Below are 21,201 nucleotides of genomic sequence, written 5' to 3' on the forward strand. Positions count from 1 at the left end.
AGATAGAACAAAGAAGAGGATCAAAGAGTGACCACTGGGTACTTCACGGTTAAGTGAGTGGGGAGATGAAAAGAGCCAGGTGGGGAAGGATTGAGAGGAAGCTAGCCAGTAAGGTAAGAGGAAAAACTGGAACCTGTGGCATGGTGCCCTGACAAAGGGAGTGATCGCTGTATTAAATGCTCATAATTTAAGTACGGTGAGGACTGAGAAATGACCACTAGCTTTAACATATGGAGGTCACTGATGAACTTCGCAATAGTCTTAATGGAGTGATCAAATGAAAACATCACTCTTTGTGATCCTGGTCACCTATTTATTCATTCATTCAATAACTACTCAGAGCACCTACTCTGTGACAAAGCACTATTCTAGACATTTGGCATATACCAGTGAAACAGACACCCACACCCACCCCAGAAAAAGACATGCCCTTAAGGGGCTTAGATTTTATTAGAGACACACACAATAAACAATAAGCATAATAAATAAGACAGAAGGTGATGACTGCTATTAAAAAGTAGTGCAGGAAAAGGGAAATGAGGGATGCCAGAGGATTGCTGTTTAAATAGGGTGGTCAGGGTAGGCTTCGTAAAGGTGATGTTTGATTAATAGCTGTAAAGAGCTTTCTGAGCTAAAACTATACTCCAAGTTTTATTTCCCTCAATGTCCTTAGTTTACATCCCTCAGCTGACATTAAGTAATCAAGTATATCTACAAGACCTGTGACTTTAAAGGAGTCCCCAAATGTTAATTAGTTGAATAAATAAACCAGGAGTAAAAACCAGGATTCAGCCTCCACTTATTTCACTGTTACTCAGGATAATCCAATTAGTACTGCGATCTATCAGAACCACTCAACAAAGAAAACTCATCTTGGATTAAGTCTTATGAAGGTTCATAAGATATTATCAATTCAAAAAAAAAGCCATTAATGATAGATTATTAAAAACTGAATTACGGGGACTTCCCTGGTGGTGCAGCGGTTAAGAATTCACCTGCCGATGCAAGGGACACGGGTTGGAGCCCTGGTCCGGGAGGATCCCACATGTCACAAAGCAACTAAGCCTGTGTGCCACAACTACTGAAGCCTGGGTGCCTAGAGCCTGTGCTCCACAACAAGAGAAGCCACTGCAATGAGAAGCCCGCACACAGCAACGAAGAGTACCCCCCCCGCCCCCGCTCTCAACTAGAGAAAGCCTGTGCGCAGCAACCAAGACCCAACGCAGCCAAAATTTAATTAGTTAATTAATTAAAAATTAAAAAGAAAACTGAATTACGTGTACGTTTAGCTACTCGTAGAAGAGGCTTAGTTAAGCAGACTTGCTAAATAAGAACACCAGCATTAGGAAGTTACTTTCACATGACACAGACCTGAAATTAAACTTGGTGTTTCACGTGAGGCAGGCAAGGGCCAACAGCCAGTTTCCATTCTGTCTGGGGAACATGCTCTGTGACTGCTCATTCAAGACTGTTGATGTCTGAACCACACACACTCCATGCGGCTCCCGGGTACACCTCCCTCCTAGGAGAACCAAAAATGCATAATAAGTAACAGAATCATTTCACACAAGGTTTCCAATCTTAAATTCTTTATTGAAATATATGACCCAGTGCTGGGGCCAATCATCAGGAACCTGTACATTAAGGTTTTTCATGGTAGAGAGAAAAGAGTTGTGTTGAAAAAGTCTAGTCCAGCAAGGTCCAACAGAACTTTCTCCAATGAGGCACAAGTTTTATAATTGGCCCAGCCCAGCATGATAGTGACTAGCCACACATGGCTATGGAGAACTTAAAATAGCGCAACTTGGGAAGGGGATTTTTATTTTAAAATTTAATTAGAATGGCCACTTGTGGCTCTTGGCCACTGGACAGGATGGGATGGCTCTGAAGCCCTCGATTCTAAGTGATGCTTGTATCTGTTTCCCTTTCTATAGGAGGCGGATTGACAAAGAGGATTTTTAAGGTGACTTCTATTTCTGACATTCTCTAATTCTGAGTTTTTAATCGTAACCACTTAAACAATCATAAACATGATCACCTTTCTTCTAAATATGTGAGAGATGAAGTGACTTTTTACCAATGCCCCAGAATAAATGTCAGTTCTTATGACCTAGGTATTTCTTTCCTTTTAATATTTTGATATTTGATTTTCTAAAAGGAATCCCCAAAGGAGCAGGCATCACAAACACAAAACCAGGGAACACAGGATACTGTATGCTATGGTATAACATGTGAAAAGAAAAACTCTTTGAATTCTCCCACAACTAGCTCTTTCGTGTCTCTGGCATGCAGAGCTGCTAGTACATTCAACTGTTCATTTAGTTGATGGGTAAGGCTCTGTCCTGGGCATTATGAATACAAGATGTTGAAAACAGAGGGCCGGCCCTCAGGGCATAATCAGAGTGGTATCTGCCTGGAATCCTATCACATGGTTTCCAGAGCACAACAGTCTAGCATCATCTCTGTACCCCACATCTGGGCAACTTCATAACAATAAGAGCATCATTGCTAAATGCTGACACTGCAATCGTATAAAGCTCTGTTTTCATCTGGCTCTGCCCTCCCTGCTCCTGCACCCCCTGACAGCTGCAGAGACAGTATTGTTTTTGAAGAGTTGAAAGCCTACTTCCTTGGCCCACATTAGAAATCTGACCTGGAAGTGTATATTTTCAAAATGAGCACATCTTCACAAGCAGACCATTTACTTCAAGACATTTCTGATTTTCTTTCTTTGGGGTTTAATGATAAATTTAGAAATCTTTACATTCATAATTAGTATCTTGTTAACTAAAATTATATGTAAACCAAGAAAACTAGTAGTACCAAAGTACTTGTTCCAATCTCAAAATAGAAGTTCTAAAAGAAAAAACTTCAACTTGACTATCCTAAACATCATTCTTCTTAGATAAAATCATCTCTTTTGAATTTTAGCAATTTTGAATACACTTTCTTCCATAGCTTAGATGATTTGCTAGAGATATTTTCTTAAAACTTTGAACTAGTGCAAATCCAAATATGCACATCAGCTTTAAGAGAATCATAAACTTTTTAGCAACAGAAACAATATGCCTGTCACCTCCTTTGCAATGTTTTTACCTCGAAAGCTATAATAAAACATTAGTACTTCTTACACTAAGCATCATATAAATGCTTAAAGTTAAAATCCCAATTTCAAAAGAATAAGAACCAGAGCCTATATCCCGCCTACACAGACACCAGATTAAAGACATCTGGAACATGACTGCGATTCCAACACAATTCTTCAAAAAGCTCTTGCTTCCCTGCACACAAAATGCTACATATGCATTAATAAACCTGACAAAAATGTAAACGAGAGACATGCCAGGAGTGAAATTTCTCTTTCAGAATGTTTTCAATCTAATAAAATTCTTATTAATTGAAAAACACAAACCTTGTAAGTCAAACGCTTTGTTAGAACTTCAATTCATTATTTTAAAAAGGATCTACATTTACAATTTCATTTCGGTGTCAGGGTAATCACAGATGAACACAGTAATTTTGAGCAAGAAGTATTTTAGTTGTACATACCTCGAGGAGTCTTGTCACCTCTCACGGAATACCACCACTTCAAAAGTAGAATTCAGCAGAGTTTTCAAAAGATGTTCACAGCTATTGAAGGTGATCAGCCTTCTGAACAAATAATCATGACTCCTTTTGGCTCCTACTCCTGCACATAGTATGTGCTCAATAAATGCTGAATTGACTAGCATTTAGCATGTCAAGAATGACATGTGAAAGATTTATTTTAGTGAGAAAGTCACAGATGTTTAACACCAAAAGTTAAAGGCAGGGATAGATGCTTTTTTTTTTTTTTTTTTTGCCATGCGGCATCCAAGATCTTAGTTCCCTGACCAGGGATCAAACCTGCACCCCTGAAGTGAAAGCATGGAGTCATAACCACTGGACAACCAGAAAAGTCCCAGATGCTTTTTTTTTTTAACATCTTTATTGGAGTATAATTGCTTTACAATGGTGTGTTAGTTTCTGCTTTATAACAAAGTGAATCAGCTATACGTATACACATATATCCATATCTCCTCCCTCTTGCATCTCCCACCCACCCTCTCTATCCCACCCCTCTAGGTGGACACAAAGCACTGAGCTGATCTCCCTGTGTTATGTGGCTGCTTCCCACTAGCTATCTATTTTACATTTGGTAGTATATATAAGTCCGTGCCACTCTCTCACTTTGTCCCAGCTTACCCTTCCCCCTCCCCATGTCCTCAAGTCCATTCTCTACATCTGTGTCTTTATTCCTGTCCTGTCCCTAGGTTCTTCATAACCATCTTTTTTTTTTTGGATCCCATACATATGTGTTAGCATAAATTTTTTTTTTCACTTTCTGACTTACGTCACTCTGTATGACAGACTCTAGGTCCATCCACCTTACTACAAATAACGCAATCTCGTTTCTTTTAATGGCTGAGTAATATTCCATTGTATATATGCGCCACGTCTTCTTTATCCAGTCATCTGTCGATGAACACTTAGGTTGCTTCCATGTCCTGGTTATTGTAAATAGAGCTACAAAGAACACTGTGGTACATGACTCTTTTTGAATGATGATTTTGTCAGGGTGTATGCCCAGTAGTGGGATTGCTGGGTCATATGGTAGTTCTATTTTTAGTTTTTTAAGGAACCTCCATAGTGGCTGTATCAACTTACATTCCCGCCAACAGTGCAAGAGGGTTCCCTTTTCTCCACACCCTCTCCAGCATTTATTGTTTGTAGATTTTTTGATGATGGCCATTCTGACTGGTGTAAAGTGATACCTCACTGTAGTTTTGATTTGCATTTCTCTAATGATTAGTGATGTTGAGCATTCTTTCATGTGTTTGTTGGCAATCTGTATACCTTTGGAGAGATGTCTATTTAGGTCTTCTGCCCATTTTTGGATTGGGTTGTTTGTTTTTTTGATATTGAGCTGCATGAGCTGCTTGTATATTTTGGAGATTAATCCTTTGTCAGTTGCTTCATTTACAAATATTTTCTCCCATTCTGAGGGTTGTCTTCATCTTGCTTATGGTTTCCTTTGCTGTGCAAAAGCTTTCAGGTTTCATTAGGTCCCATTTGTTTTTATTTCCATTTCTCTAGGAGGTGGGTCGAAAAGAATCTTGCTGTGATTTATGTCATAGAGTGTCCTGCCTATGTTTTCCTCTAAGAGTTTTATAGTGTCTGGCCTTATATTTAGGTCTTTAATCCATTTTGAGTTTATTTTTGTGTGTGGTGTTAGGGAGTGTTCTCATTTCATATTTTTTTAAAGTAGAAGCAAATGGAGTCATTACTGACTTGCTCACTTTAATAACCTCTTGTGTCTATTTCTCATTAGAGTTTATAAATTCATGAAGCTATTAATTCATTAAACCTCACTCTAAGAATGTTAGAAAGTTGGTATTTACGTTTTCCTGTTGTAACAGAAAGCACGATTCCAAAGGTTAAGTGATGGGCCTGAGTGTGTGAGAGGCACAATTTAAACCCAGGCTTCCTGCCTCCGAAGCCAGGTTACTGGCCCTGGTCGGCTGAGTGAGTTCAGATGCCTGTCAGGGGTTAACGACCCTGCAGCATGTCAGCAGGTGCATTGCAACTTGGATCCCTCAAGCTGCATCGGGCCAGTAGAGGCAAACACCAGTACCGAAGGGCATCATCCTGGCCAGCACAGGGTGACCATGATCTGTTTCCGTCACATTCCAAGTGTTAGCATTTGCAAGTGATGTTCACTGCACCAAGTCTGGAGTGTGGATGCCAGCCTCCATGGGCAAACTTCAGATGAAAAATACAATCCCTATAGCACAACTGGTAGGCCGGTTTGTTTTCACCATGAAGGGGAAAAAATGGATCATTTTCCAGCCCAAGAAGGCGTAGGTCTTAGTTTGAAGCTACACCCAAATGGGAAAAAGCAAACGTGGGTTTCATAAAATTTCTAACCCACCTTATTAAATCAGATTTCATCTGTTTATTAGTCCCACAACCTCCTGACTCCCTTCGCGGCTCACTGAGGCCTGGTTTTAGCTCGCTTCACACACCCACAGATTTCAGCTGTGTGAAGGAATACCGACACTTCAAAAGTAGAATTCAGCAAATGTTTTTAAAAGATGTTCACAGCTATTGAAGATGATCTGCCTTCTGAACAAGTAAGGCTGCTCTCAAAAGAAGCTCTTTTATGAGTCTGACATGAAGTGTGCAATTCCTCCCCTGGTATTAAAGAACTCTCTAGATTTTCAGAAGCCCCTTAGGAAGAAGCCTCCTGGGAGGCATCCTGAGATTATCAACTTGTTGGCGATCGCGTGACCTTCAGCCCTGCTTGCCAACGTGTGTGTTGTTCAGCCACTTTCCTCATCTGTAAAATAAACGGATTGAGTCAATCTCTAAGGTCCTTCCTGCCCTAATGTTATAAAGATGTTTTCTGAAATAACACACATGATCAAAATTAGGCACATTTTTAGCACTTACTACATGCCAGGATAAGTGCTAAAGCACTTTATTGCACTAAGCACTTTATTTACATTACTTCACTTAAACCTTAATAATACCCCAATCCCCAGGCAGAGACTCTTAATACTTACAGCTGAGGAAAGTCAGCATTAGCATGCTTGAGCAGTAGAATCTTCCTCAATCAACTTTTCCTTAGCCAATCCAGCAAATGCACTGACTCCAATTCATTTTGTAAAACTGCACGGTGATGAATGCCTTCAGTACAGTGGATGCTAGCGGCTGGTAGCTTCTATTAGGCAGGGTCTGCATACAGTTTCCCCCTGCAAAGCTGTGTGCTTACCAAAAGTTAGTCATGTTTGTTCCCAACCTTGTTTATGCCAGTGACACTTGGCACTGCAATAATGTAATTTAATAAAAATAGTACATAAACCACTGACATCTAATTATATAAAGAAAATACTATTTCAGTAACTCAGTAGCATGCTTTGGAACGATAGGACAAATCATACACACACAGAAACATTGTTGAGTTAAACATAGGAGATAATACAGTAAAAGATTAGGGGACAGAAATCCCCAAAGTCTAGAGAGTTGGTAAATTTACACTGTTTCTCATATGTCTTTAAGTTCTTATTCCATTTTGAAGAGAACGAGATGGGGGGTTTCTTAGATAATGCATCACAAAAGGAGATTTTGCAAGAAAGGAAGCATGGCCCTACAAGTGCAGGAATCACACATGAAAACTAACAAAAGAAGCAAATCTGTCCAATGAATGTGTCTTCCTGATTTAAATAAAATGTTTATGGTACATAAGTCATTGGGGGTGGGACTTCTTTATGGAGGGGTATAATTAATGTAATAAACTACACATATTTGAAGTATACAGTAAGTTTTGACATATATATAAGAAACCATCCTCATAATCAAGATTATGAACACATTTGTCACCCCCCAAATTTCCTCATGCCCCTTTGTAATCATTTTCTCTACACCCCCCCATTAATATTCCTCTGCCCATCCCCAGGCAAAATTGATCTGCCAATACAGGTTCATTTGCCTTTCCTAAAGTTCCACATAAATGGAATCATGTAGTATATACTTCCCACACCCATCCCGGCTTCTTCCTCTTTAGTGTAATTATTTTGTGACTCATCCCTTTTGCTTGTATCAAGTTTGTTCCCTTTTATTGCTGAGTAGTATTCTACAGTACAGATATCCCATATTTTGTTCATCCATTCTCCTGTTGATAGACATTTGTGTTGTTTCTGTTTGGGGCTATTACAAATAAAGCTGCCAGAAACATTCATAAAAAAGTCCTTTTGTGGACATGCTTTCATCTCTCTTGGGTAAATACAGAGAAGTGGAATAGCTGGGACACAAAATAGGTATATGTTTAACTTTTTTTTTTTTTACATCTTTATTGGAGTATAATTGCTTTACAATGGTGTGTTAGTTTCTGCTTTATAACAAAGTGAATCAGTTATACATATACATACGTTCCCATATCTCTTCCCTCTTGCGTCTCCCTTCCTCCCACCCTCCCTATCCCACCCCTCTAGGTGGTCACAAAGCACCGAGCTGATCGCCCTGTGCTATGCGGCTGCTTCCCACTAGCTATCTATTTTACATTTGGTAGTGTATATATGTTCACGCCACTCTCTCACTTCGTCCCAGCTTACCCTTCCCCCTCCCCGTGTCCTCAAGTCCATTCTCTAGTAGGTCTGTGTCTTTATTCCTGTCTTACCCCTAGGTTCTTCAGGACATTTTTTTTTTCTCTTAAATTCCATATATATGTGTCAGCATACACTATTTGTCTTTCTCTTTCTGACTTCACTCTGTATGACAGACTCTAGGTCCATCCACCTCATTACAAATAGCTCAATTTTGCTTCTTTCTATGGCTGAGTTATGTTTAACTTTTTAAGAAACTGCCGAACTGTTTTCCATCAGCAGTGTATGAGTGTTTCTTACTTTGCTTACATCTTTGCCAGAAATTGGTATTCTTTAAGTCATTCCAATGGGTGTGTAGTGGTATTTCATTGTGGTTTTAACTTGCATTTCCCTAATAACTAATGATGGTGAGTACCTAATCATGTGTTTGTCACCTTCATTTTTTTGGCAAAGTGTTCAAATATGTTGCACTTTTTTTAAAATGGGTCATTTGTTTTGTTACTACATTTTGGGAGTTTTTAATTATTTTCTGGATACAAGTCCTTTTCTTCCAGTCTGTGGCTTGTCTTTTTATTTTCCTAACAATGTCTTTTGAGAAGCTCTTAATTTTAATAAAATTCAATTTATCCATTTTTTTAGATTTTACATTTAGATCTATGATCCACTTTTAATTTTTTTTTAATGAGGTATGAGTATGGATCCAGGTTTGGTTTTCACAAGTGGTTATCAAATTTTCCAGCTCCATTTGCTACATTATCCTCTCTTCATCGAATTCTTTTTACACCTTTGTCAAAAATTAACCCATATATGGAAGTGTGGTTTACTTCTGGACTCTATCCTTCCATTGATCAACTTGTCTATGTCTGTGCCAACTGGAGGAATCTACTCTTTTTAACTTTTTTTTAAAGTTTTTTTTTTGATGTGGACCATCGTTAAAATCTTTATTGAATTTGTTACAATATTGTTTCTGTTTTATGTTTTGGTTTTTTTGGCCCCAAGGCATGTGGGATCTTAGCTCCCCGACCAGTGATCAAACCCGCATCCCCTGCACTGGAAGGTGATGTCTTAACCACTGGATTGCCAGGGAAGTCCCTAACTAACTTTTTTGATTTACTGACCAACTCATGTCTAGGTTTGTCAGGTGGCTTTTACCGTATTCCAATGGTTAAGAAACTTGATACAACAGGAGAGGCAGGAGAAAGGACAAGATAGGAAAGAGAGATGGGCGGGTACAAAAAAGATAAAACAGAGATATCACAACAGGTAAAAGGAAAATGATTAGGAAAAGCAGACACTTTTAAAAAATGGCTTTTTCCCAACTCTGCGATCACCAAAGACCACCCCCACCTAATATAACTCTATCTTGTTTTGAAAGGTTACGTCTGTAAAATAAACAACATTTATTAGGTATTAATTCATTTATGTTCTCATATATTATTCATCAAAGGCATACACTACTGCCAGTGTTTCTGAGCAGTATGAGATAACCAAGGTTGCTACAACTCCTGCCAAAAATAAACTGACCTTATAGATATTCTGTGCAGCTTTGTGGCAGGCAATGTTCTGATCTCCATTAAGCTTTCTGAATTATTCACAATAGCCCCCGGGACTACCACCATCTCACTCTCAGCCCAAACTACTTTCTTCTTAGAGCCATGAGGCTCTGGAGCTTCAGACAAACCCTAGCCTAGGGGCTTCCCCTGGCTTTACTTTCTTCATCAACCACTTGCTGTGTCATCAGAGTTTCAGAAAAATATGTGATTCATTAATGTGATGCAAATAACAAGAAAGTGTAAGGCACTGATTGCCAACCCATGGTTTTGCAATAACTAGGAATATCACTAATTATTAGCTCAAGAGATAACCCCTACACCATGAAAAATTTTAATTGTCTCAGACATGTAACCAGCGCTACAAATAAACAGTGATCAGGTTTAGCAACTCAGAAAAGTCTGAAATACCAGAGCTTCAGACAGAAGAGTACTGAAGAGAAACTCAAAGTGAAACACACCAAGGGCAACTGTTTGAAAAGTTTGAAAAGGAAAACTCTGCCCCAATTGGGTTGTCAGATCCGACAGCCTGACAAGGTTGAATCCAGAAACATCTCAAAGTCAGATCCCAAAGTGAACAGAATGATGGATTCTTAGTGTAGATTGTTAAAATGTCACCTTACACTAAGACGCAGTTCTCCTCAAGCAATGACTGATCTTAACAAAAGGGAACAGAAGTCAACAAATGAATGCACAAAAAATGAGGTAAAAGACACAACTATTGATTTCAAATATTATTTCTCCCTTTTAGAAGTTAGAAGTGTTCCATTTGTTTTCTTCTTTCTAAAAACAGGGGATGCTTTCAAATGTGCTCACCCTCATGCAGGGGTCTCAGCAAGGCCTCTCAGAATTACTTCCACCTGGGCTGCTGAAGCAAGGGCTACTGTACCTTTTACATCCAGTGCCCTGTAACAACAAACCCAAAGTTCTCAACCAAAAACAAAGTACCTGGGCTTCCCTGGTGGCGCAGTGGTTGAGAGTACACCTGCCGATGCAGGGGACACGGGTTCGTGCCCCGGTCCGGGAGGATCCCACATGCCGCGGAGCGGCTGGGCCCGTGAGCTATGGCCGCTGAGCCTGCGCGTCCGGAGCCTGTGCTCCTCAATGGGAGAGGCCACAACAGTGAGAGGCCTGCGTACCGCAAAAAAAAAAAAAAAAGTACCCTCCCGCTGATGTCATTTTGAGGACTAGAAGGAATCCAGACTTAATTCCCAGTCAGCCGTGAACTACACGGACTTATTTATATAGATTTAAGTTCTCTGGGCCTCAGTTTAACTCTACAATGAGTACAATAGTCAATACGATTTAAACACACAAATGAATGTAACAAAACAGAGAACCAACTAGTGGTTACCATCGGGGAGAGGGAGGGGGGAGGGGCAAGATGGGGCAAGGGATTAAGAGGTACAAACTACTATGTATAAAATATATAAACTACAAGGATATATGGTATAGCACAGGGAATATTGCCAATATTTTATAATAATTTTAAATGGAGTATAATCTATAAAAATATAGAATCACTGTTGCACACCTGAAACTAATATAATGCTATAAATCAACTATACTTCAATTAAAAACAAACACACACACACACACACACTATGTGAATACGACAAAAAACACAGTCCCTGCTTTAAATTCTGGTATCTCTAATTCTATGACTTTATGGCTATGAGTTTTCTATAATACTTTGAGGCTTGTGAGAAATGCAATTAGATAGTTCCAAACTTGACTTTAAGATATGATCTAAACTTTCAAACAAGTGTATCAGAACCACTTGGCATGGTGTCCATCACCAGGAAACAGTGCTGTAAGGGCAGATTCCATTTGGACACTGACAAATGTAATCAATGTTTTTACTGAACACCATGAGACAAAGTACTTTGCTTATTTTTACAATGTTTTTGCTGTCCCTGAGGCTTAGCAATACCAAATCGAGCTTATAGAAAGTGATTATCACAATGCTAAAGGCTGCCATTAGAAGAAAAGTATTCTTTAAAAATACATTATTTCTATTACATCTATACAACACTTTACTATCTTCAAAGATATTTCACATTCAGTAGATAACATTTATCCTGTGTATAGAGAGCTGAAAGAACATGAAAAGAACAAAAGCTCAAGAAAAGCTTTTTTTCTTCCAAAATTTAACTCTTTACTAGAGAAACAGCCTATATAATTAGCAATCTAATTGCTGCTAAATTGAAGTCAAAACAATATAAGCAAGGTTTAAAGAAATGGAAACCACTAAGAACAAATAAGATTCTCTTCCATTAAACTTAATTCTTAATAATCACTGTTTAACTTTAGTTTTTTTCTATAATAGTAAGAACTGTATTTTCTTTTCAATTGCAAAGGAATTTTGTTGATATAAATTACACTACCACAGGTGTAATATCCCAAGTCGTTAAGGCTTTAAATGAAATAAAATTTACGCCTCAGATGTCTGTAGTAAATAATGGTAAGACAGGCTGTGAATCCACTGGAGACTCTTTCTTCACCCACGTTTCCTGTGTTCTTATGACTTTGTGGATTTCAATCCATTGGCTGAGTATAATACCTGAAATGAAGGGGATGAGGAAATTTGAAAGATAAGCTAAACTAGATCACAGTGCAAGTCAGCAAGAAGTTTAACAGCAACTCAGTTCTCATTTTCTTATAATGAAGAAGGATATAATCCAGTCTTTTTATTATGAAAATTGTTACAGGCCTAGAAGCAACAACAACAAAGTGTAGAATAGGATTATCTACTTAGTCAACAGGATTCCCTATAACCAGAACAATAATTGTGGATTATCCACATGGAACAAACTTTGTTATACAGAATGTTTATTTTGTTGCAAAGGGAATTTACATGTGGTACATCACTTTCAAACAGCATAAAAAAGTTCGTAGTTTTTTTTTTTTTTTTTTTTTTTTTTTTTTTTATGCGTTACGCGGGCCTCTCCCGTTGCGGAGGACAGGCTCCGGACGCGCAGGCTCAGCGGCCATGGCTCACGGGCCCAGCCGCTCCGCGGCATGTGGGATCCTCCCAGACCGGGGCACGAACCCGTGTCCCCTGCATCGGCAGGCGGACTCTCAACCACTGCGCCACCAGGGAAGCCCAAGTTCGTAGTTTTTATTAGCTGCAGTAGTGACTTTGAAGTGGCTACCTGAATAGTGATCAAACTCTCAGAATGTCTTCTCTACTACCTTTTCTTATCAAACAATCCCAAGTTCAAAAACCTGGAATCCCAACAAAAAATAAAGTGACACACTAAAGAGAGAATACAATGTTAGTTTCTGAAATTTTATTATTTTTAATACATACATTTCACAAACAGAAACCTTCTAACACCACACAATTCCATAACCAAATGTTTCAATTTTATCAACATTCTTTAACTATTTACACTGTCTTCCCTCAACAAAAGTGCAATCCAAAAGACATTTGACAAGAAATCTTCACTGATAAGAATACGTTTTTGAGCTGGTGTTAATGATGCCCATTCATTATATTTTCTTGCAATTACCTGGAATAATAATAAAGTCAACAGGACACAGAGATGAGCTGGGTTAGGCAGCATCCTTTTATAGGAAACAAAACACTGAACAAGAGCACTTTCTCCTCACCTCCTCCCCAACCTCTGACTAAAATTACCCAACAGCTGCTACCATGAGACTAAAGAGAAGAGCAACCTGGAGTTACTGACCTGGGCACGGGAGGAGAGACTGCATGTTAAGCATTGATCTTACAGGACAAAACAAAAGATTTCAGCAAGTTAGTTTGGGTGATCTAATAAGTTACGTATCAGTTTAATCTGTTAGTTTTAGGACTTAAACACCTAATAATATATTCCTGATGAGTTAATTTCCCCCCAGACAGATACGAAAATACTTTTTACTCAGAAAATGAATGAGCTTCTTCTAGAAAAACTGGGAATTAAAGACTGTTTGGGGAAAGCTCTTTCTTAATTACAATGGGATAATTCACCCCACTCCCTAACTTCACAGCAAATGTCTATCTTTTAAGGTGTAAACCCAGTATACCAACTGCTTCAAGTGCAACCAGAAGAGAGTGAAGAACTAAGCTGGCCTGAGGAGAAGAAGATGAGATGCTCAGAAATAGTCTTCCCATTAAACTAAAGCAGGTGATTTTATTTGTTCAAGGTATAACGCTTAAAACTAAAACAAGCTGAAGTAGATAAAAATCACTTATTAGTCACTCATGAGTAGGTTCATGTTACTGAACACTATCAGAAAAACAGAAAGTGGATCTCTTGGGTGACTAATACCCTTTAATATCCAAACCACAACAAAAATAATCATCTTTTCTGATATATTCCAATTCCTATCAAGGTACTCAGAGCAAAGTACTTTGAGAAAGTGTGGAGAACATATTAAGGTCAGCAGATTCTAAAATGAAATTTATTCTTCACATGGCTGCATACTCAATTACATTTTATTCTCAAATCAGCCAAATTTTCCATTTTAGACAAGAACGCAATGCCTTAAAGGCAAAAGATACTCTTGGATATGATACCTGTGCCTCTCCTTTTATATCAATTCAGCATCCATAGAATCCTAACTTAATCATCAAAATAAAGGCCCAAAGCAAATTTTACTCACTTACAGTGAAACTTCCTCACACTTATTTCTCAGAGTAGACAACAATATGAGGAGAAAATAGGGAACGCATCAGACGCTACACTTGCAGGAGCTTTAGGCTGAGGAGCTTGCTGAATGTGATCTACACGTAAACTTGAAGCTTCAGAACAACAATACAAGCAGGTTTCTCTTTAGAAACTGAGGTGGGTTAAAGAACAAATATTTTACTATTCATTTTAAATTCAGAAATAAAATCCAATGGTACTCTGAAGACAAGAGAAACTCACCAATTTTTATAACTGGGTACGTGAGAGAATCAATAGCAAAACAGCTAGTTCAGTTACAGCTTTGTGTATTAAAGACAAATTTGCAACGGATGTGTCCTATAGACCTCTTTTCCTTGCATCAAATACTGTGAGAGCAATAACAATTTGCTGCTTCTTACAGACATTCAGCATTTCCCCTCACTGTGATACTCTTCAGATCATCAAACATCAAACTGGATGTTGTCAGCCGAATTACAATCATGCAAACCGAAAGATAAAGAATATTAGTCAATCTCTCACAGTCAGCTGTGTTCTTTCTAACAAAACATCAAATATTCCATGTAGCAGAACTGAAACTCACTTGCAATGATGCCTAAACACTTCTGAGAGGAAAAACAACTGTTTTTCTGAGAAAAAAAATGGTATAAACGAAATAATAGAAAATATTCACATAACCCCAAATTTAGCTACCCATAAAAGGATCATATTTTCAACATTCTTTTAGCATATATGTGTATTATGGTTGAAATTATCAAATTCATTTTTGAGAAATCATATTCCAATTCCAGTTCTCTAAAGGTATGGGGTGTCAGTCTACTTAAATCAGAAAGCTCTAATAAACAGAAGGCTGGGATTTTGGAAAGCTCAATGCTCTGACCAATCAAGTTCTGTAAAGTATCATCTTCTTCACCAATGGTAAGGTATCATGGAGATCTTCAGAATAATCTATTTTCAGACATATTGTTATGCATTATAATCAGTGATTTTCCAAAATGAAACACTTTAAAAAGAAATACTAAAATTATTCTTTTCCTCAAAGGTTCACAGATAATTTTTTCCTTTCCTTCCTAGGGCAAAATCTTTGATTTGGGAAACGCAGCATTAAAGGGGTAAAATGCAGCCATAAGCAATTTGGGGGGAAGACAAGTACGGCAATTGGTTCTGAAACTCACCAGTCAGGGTCTGTGGCTGTGAGATTTACCTGTGAGAAGGATCTGACGTCAAATGGCACTTCGACAGTGCAACCTATATAAATCAGTACCGCTCAAATCATGTTATTCTTGGATTCTCCTTAAGAGCTTGTTTGACCAACTTCAAAGACACAGTTCAAATGACAGCGTTCTGCCTGTTTGCCCTCTTGAGTCAGTCTGCATCATTTCCAAATTCATTTAGCATATTCTCTTTGTTATAGGTCAGCTTACCTAAAAATATATACTTTCATATGCCTTATAATTTGGATAGTATTTTCAGTATGAAAACTGCCTGCTAAACTACAACAGGGATAGAATCAGGGCTCATGTCCACCTTCCAATGATCGGTCAGTGAGGGGAAACTGCAGGCCAGCATGCACTGCGGAACACCAAACCAAGGTGGACAAACACACCATCAGCTCTCCAGGCACAGATTACATTCACTTGTCACATGTTTTTTCCAAGGCCCAGAGAAGATCTAAAAGTGGGTCTTTAGACAGTTAACATTTTAGTAAGAGTTTCTTCCCAACTCCTACCGTGCTCTCAGTTTACGACCACATAATCCCTTTCCTAAATTCACCCCATCTTCCCCACCACCCTAAAAGCTGCCCGAGAGACTCTTAGTGATAGTTAACCACTCCCCCAAGCTCACAGGAGTACCGGCTGGGCTCTGGTCATGACCACAGACTAACACTCGGGAGTCAAGAGAAGGCAAGGGGCAGCCCCCCTTTTAGTGGCACACATACACAAAGGAACTCTCCTTTCAATTAGAAAAGAAATGAATGTCACAGAAGGCTTCCCTAGAAAAGATATGTAATAAAGTAATAATATCAATAAAATAGCTATTACTAAAGCAAAGCTTTCATCAATAAGCTTCGAGAACTTTGAAGGAGGAAAATGGCTTCACGAAATGGTAGTCCAGGTTGCCACAGTGTGGACACTGCTGGACGTTGCTGTACTCGGAGAAGTACTGCATCCCAATCCGCACGTCGATCACTGGCTTCCCGCAGTGCTTACAGTTCAGGCGGGCCTGGGGGGGGAACACAAGATGCCGTGAGCCACAGTACCCCTCTACGTCACAGCACTGCCAACGTCAAACCAACGAAAACGTGAGACTGCTCTACCTGGGAAACTGATCAAGAGTTTAGTAAAGTATCCCTTTTATTACCCAAAACAGGGTACGCAGAGCATCAGATAAGCATGAGATATACACTCAAATATTCACCCATCAGCCTGAAAGATTAATGACTCTTCTCTCCCGATGTGCAGCACTGCTAGTAATTACTACTACTGGTGGGAAGAAAATTCTCAACTTGTACTGCCTAAACTTCTCCGGTAAAGTTCCCCTAACAACTGGAAATCTCTGCCCCCTGGATTTTAAAAAGTGACTGAAACCAACTTCCCTCATCCAAATCTGCATGAAATTTCTTTGAAGATTTTTTTTGTTTATTTTTAAAATCCATATACATTTTTCATTCTACTGGTTACTACATTTCTGTTTTCTTTGGGGTAAAAATAAAATTTCCCTAAAATACTCTAGTAAAATTGAGGATCCAGGAATAAGGGCCACCTTTACCCTGAGGCTTCTGGAACCTGCGAGCACACTGTACCTTTATTCATGCCCCAGCCTCCCTCTAACAGCACAAGACCCAAGCTTTCAGCAATAGGTCCAAGGACTTCAGTGAATAACCAGAAATTATAACAGACTCGCAATTCAGACTCATTCTAAAAAGGTAATAGAGAAGTATAATGTCATTTTGCCCTCAAAACGATCCTGTAGGTAGGTAGTAGTATATGAATTTTAGATGACGGAACTGAGGCACATGGTGATAAAGCAGAAGGGCTGAGATCTGAACCACAGTAGCTTACTCCAGAGCCTACCCTCTTAGCCATTACATGGACTACCTTTCTGTAACCTGAGAAAAAGTCCCTTTTAACTGACTAATCTCTCTGAACAATATTAAAAGTGAGATTCTAAGCAAACCTCTCTCTTTAACCACTCTCTTTAACCTATTATTCCTTTCTAATAATGAATTCCTGCTTATTTTGGTCTCGAAGTCTTATCGGAAGATACTCCTTGATGCCTTAATAGTGTCTAACACTTGTACCTTCTCAGTGAACATAGTTAATTGATTTTTTTTTAAGCCAGAAGTAATCAAACCTGTTTTCCATTTCAGTAAGGGGCCAGAAAAGAAGTGTTTGGGCTTAAATTGTTTTAAGGAAGAAATATATAATGAGGAACAGCAGGCTGGATGTGGCAGGATGCCATTCTGCTTTTCTCCCTGAAGATGAGGAAATAACCCCAGTGCCTTTCAGTGGTGGAGCAGAAAGAGCACCGGACTGGGAGTGACAGAGGCTGTGGTCACGGCTGTGACACGTGTGGGTAGACCTGGGAAAAACATTCTAATTGTTTAGGCCTCCACTGTATGTGGAAAGTACGAGTCTTTTCCAGTGTTAACACTCTATGAGTTATAGGCCCACACATTCTTTCACTTCCTTACTTCTTTAAAAGATAACCCTGTCTGGTGTGTGTGGGAGAGAGGCATCCCTTCCTTTTGTTCCTCTCATTTCAAGAGCTGGCATCAAGGAACAGTGGGTATTATAAAATGCTACAGTGAATAACTAAAAGACAATGATATCTCACTTCCAAGGCTAAGTTTTAAATGGAAATGTGGTCCATGTATGAGAATAGCGTAAAGGAGTCAATCCTATCTGGAATCAAACGACAGGCTACAGATGGCCATTCAGGTCTCTCACGACCATATTTCTCTTCTAAGATCACTAGTACAGACACAGCATAGCTGAAATACCAACTGTGCCAACCTTTTAATTCAACCAACACAGCTTATCTTCTGAATAAACTAATAATGGTAAGGATATTCTCTTTACAAAAGTCAAACCATAATGCTAAAGATATAAAACTGTGTAATAAAACTAATGAAATGTTTATCAGGTATTTATATTAAAGACTTAGCCACTTAAGAGGGAAGGAAAATACCTCTCCAATCCATGAATATCGAAGAATTATATAACAAGTGTTTTCTTTTCCAAAGCACTTGGAAATAAATCAAGATACTTCCAAGGATTTTGTTTTGTCTCCTGTGTTTCTATGGACTTATGTAAGGCATTTTCCAATGTTAATACTTCCCTCTTTTCCTCATGACAGCTAAAGTTCAGATGCTTTCTTAGCATCAGAAGATGCCCCCCCTTAGCAGAGCTTTAAGGACTACAAATCTTTCAAGTCAACCTCAAACACCTGACAGGGCAGGCAGTTCCTGGATAACTGCACTGTCCCACAGAAATGAAACAAAAAGAAAATCCTGTCTATTTAAGAAAGTGAAACTTTCTTCTTTCCTTTTAAATGACAACTTTTTCTTACTAGAAACTATGTTAATCATATAAAACATTAAAAAATATAAGTAAGCAAAAAGAAAACTAAAGGAACCACTCAGCATCCCACAACCCAGAGACAACCTCTGGTAATAGGCTAGCCGGTTCCTTTTCATGTTCACTTTTTACAAATGGAAGCAGATTATTCTGCCATTTAAAGGCAGCTTTTTTTGACTTAAAATACTGAAAATATTTCCCACATGATTACAAGATCCCTTTTAATGACTGCCTAGTATTCCAGTAACAGCAGCACCGTGTTGCAGTAAATCAACCATCACTGCTGGACTTCGGGGAGTCGCATGGCTGCTCACTCCTGAAGCACGTTCTCCACACCCTCCCACCTCCACCAACATAACTGCAGTGCTGCCTCTCACTCCTCTGCATTCATCTGGGGACAGAAGCCTGATAGCACCCACTACTCGCTCTGAGGGGTAAATACCAACCTGACAACATGGAGAGGCGGCCAGGATGTCATAGGTGTACATGGTGCCCAGCTGGTGCCAGCTGCCATCCCACCGCGACTTACACTTGATGCAGATGATCTTGTGAACCCCTTCCAGGCAGTCCACGCACACTGCGTACAGATGCATGAGCCTCCCTGTACACAGAAGACACGATGCTGAGAGTGGCTGGCCAAGAAATCACCTTTTGTCACCAAAGGGGATTAAAACAATGGCTCATCTATCAGTTATAAGCAAAACTTTATCATTTGAATAAATATATAAAGCAAAATAGATGATATTTATCATATATCCCCAAGTTGTCCTTTTACAATAATGATGGATTACTAACTATTGTCAATGGGACACATACTTTAAGTTCAATCTTATTAAATACCTGCTTCAATTCATTTTTCCGAAAAGTGCTGCCAGGTTTATAATACGGACGTCCAAACTCAAAATGACCAAGCCACGGATGCTCAAAAGCAGCTGTGATCATGCAGGACTTTCTGCTCAGAGATCTACTGTGGATTATGGAGGCTGAACCAGCAATGTTGGTCTGTGTTCATGGGCTCTCGTCCATCAACAAGTCCCATCATGAAAAAGTCCGAAGTCTGTCTTGGTATTCGTAGCCCAGAATTATACCATAGTCAGAATTACTATGTTAACTGTTCTTGTCTCCAAAATTGCTCTTCCATCACCACATCCAATTTAGGAACCAGAATTATATCTTACTTGTGTGTGTTTTGTTTTTGTTTTTCAAAGGAGTTCAATGTCTTGTTATTTACTGGGCTCTTGAAAGTCATAAGCCCATTCCTCCACTATTTATCAATATCTAACGCTCGTAAAGGAAAGATGTCACGCTAGTTTATATGGAAGGGTTCAGGTTCAAATCGGGGAAAAGCTGGAATGTCCAGCATCTGTCTGGGCAATGTGTAACAACAATAACACTGCTCTCTATGTGGGGATCGGGGTTCCACTGTGCTAAAAAACTACCAGCAGCAGAATACATACTCCTAAGGGACTTCTTATTCAGGGTGTGCTGCTCGTTGCCACCAGCCAGACCATGCTCTTCATATTTTCAGTGGTTAAGGACCAGCCTGCTCCTTACACATTAGGAAGGGGTATACAGTACTCACAGGGAAATCTTTCATTTCATTCATTTATGAGACTCTCTCTCCCCCTCCCTGAGGGCAGGAACTATGCCCTCCTTGAAGGCTCCGTGTCTTGCACAATATCTGGGAACGCGGAAAGCACTCCATAATTGTACATTACATGAATGGATGAGATATATTAACAGCCTAAGACGTTAAAACCTTGGAGGTCTCTATGCCAAAAAATGGGAAGGGTGACAAGAGCTTCTTACAATACTGCCCACCTCTGCTGTAGGGCACTGAAAATAAAACAATCTCACACTCAGAGTGGGCTGGGGCATTTCAGGATGTCATTTCAATATCTAGCAGCCACTGGAAAAGGCTTCATTTCCAATCTCCGTCCTAGACGGAGTTCTCAAACACTGCAGATCTCAAACATTCAGAGACATCAAGGTGGCTGCTAGGAAGGGTGGGGACAGGGACAGACAGAGAAGTCACATGTTGGTAGCAATGACCATGATGATGAAGTTGACAGGGAACTTTCACTGAATGCTTACCAAGGATCTGACACTGTGCTAGGAGGCTACGTGAATCATTTCATTTAACCCTCACAACAACCCTCTAAAGTAGGCATTACTGTTATTCCCACTTCAGATAGGAGGAACTGAAGCTTAGAGAGCTGGAATAGCTTGCCCGAGTTCAAAAAGATAATAAAGAGCAAAGTCCAGACTTGTCTGACTCAACCTCCAGGCTACATCACGGGAAATTCCTGGCTGG

At 39.3% G+C, this 21,201-nt stretch overlaps 1 protein-coding gene across 1 annotated transcript in view; it reads right to left on the reverse strand.

Annotated features, from left to right (window-relative positions):
* Window positions 1-16,365: 16,365 nt before the first annotated feature.
* Window positions 16,366-21,201, reverse strand: part of HECA (hdc homolog, cell cycle regulator) — a 39,844-nt gene continuing 35,008 nt past the window's right edge. The window contains exons 3-4 of the mRNA XM_065889233.1: window positions 19,334-19,488; window positions 16,366-16,530 (exon numbers count right to left, since the gene is read on the reverse strand). Of these exons, the coding sequence (XP_065745305.1) occupies window positions 16,366-16,530; window positions 19,334-19,488 (320 nt within the window). The remainder of the gene's footprint in view (window positions 16,531-19,333; window positions 19,489-21,201) is intronic.

This window comes from Phocoena phocoena, chromosome 12, assembly GCF_963924675.1.
Source record: "Phocoena phocoena chromosome 12, mPhoPho1.1, whole genome shotgun sequence".
Taxonomy (NCBI): Eukaryota; Metazoa; Chordata; class Mammalia; order Artiodactyla; family Phocoenidae; genus Phocoena; species Phocoena phocoena.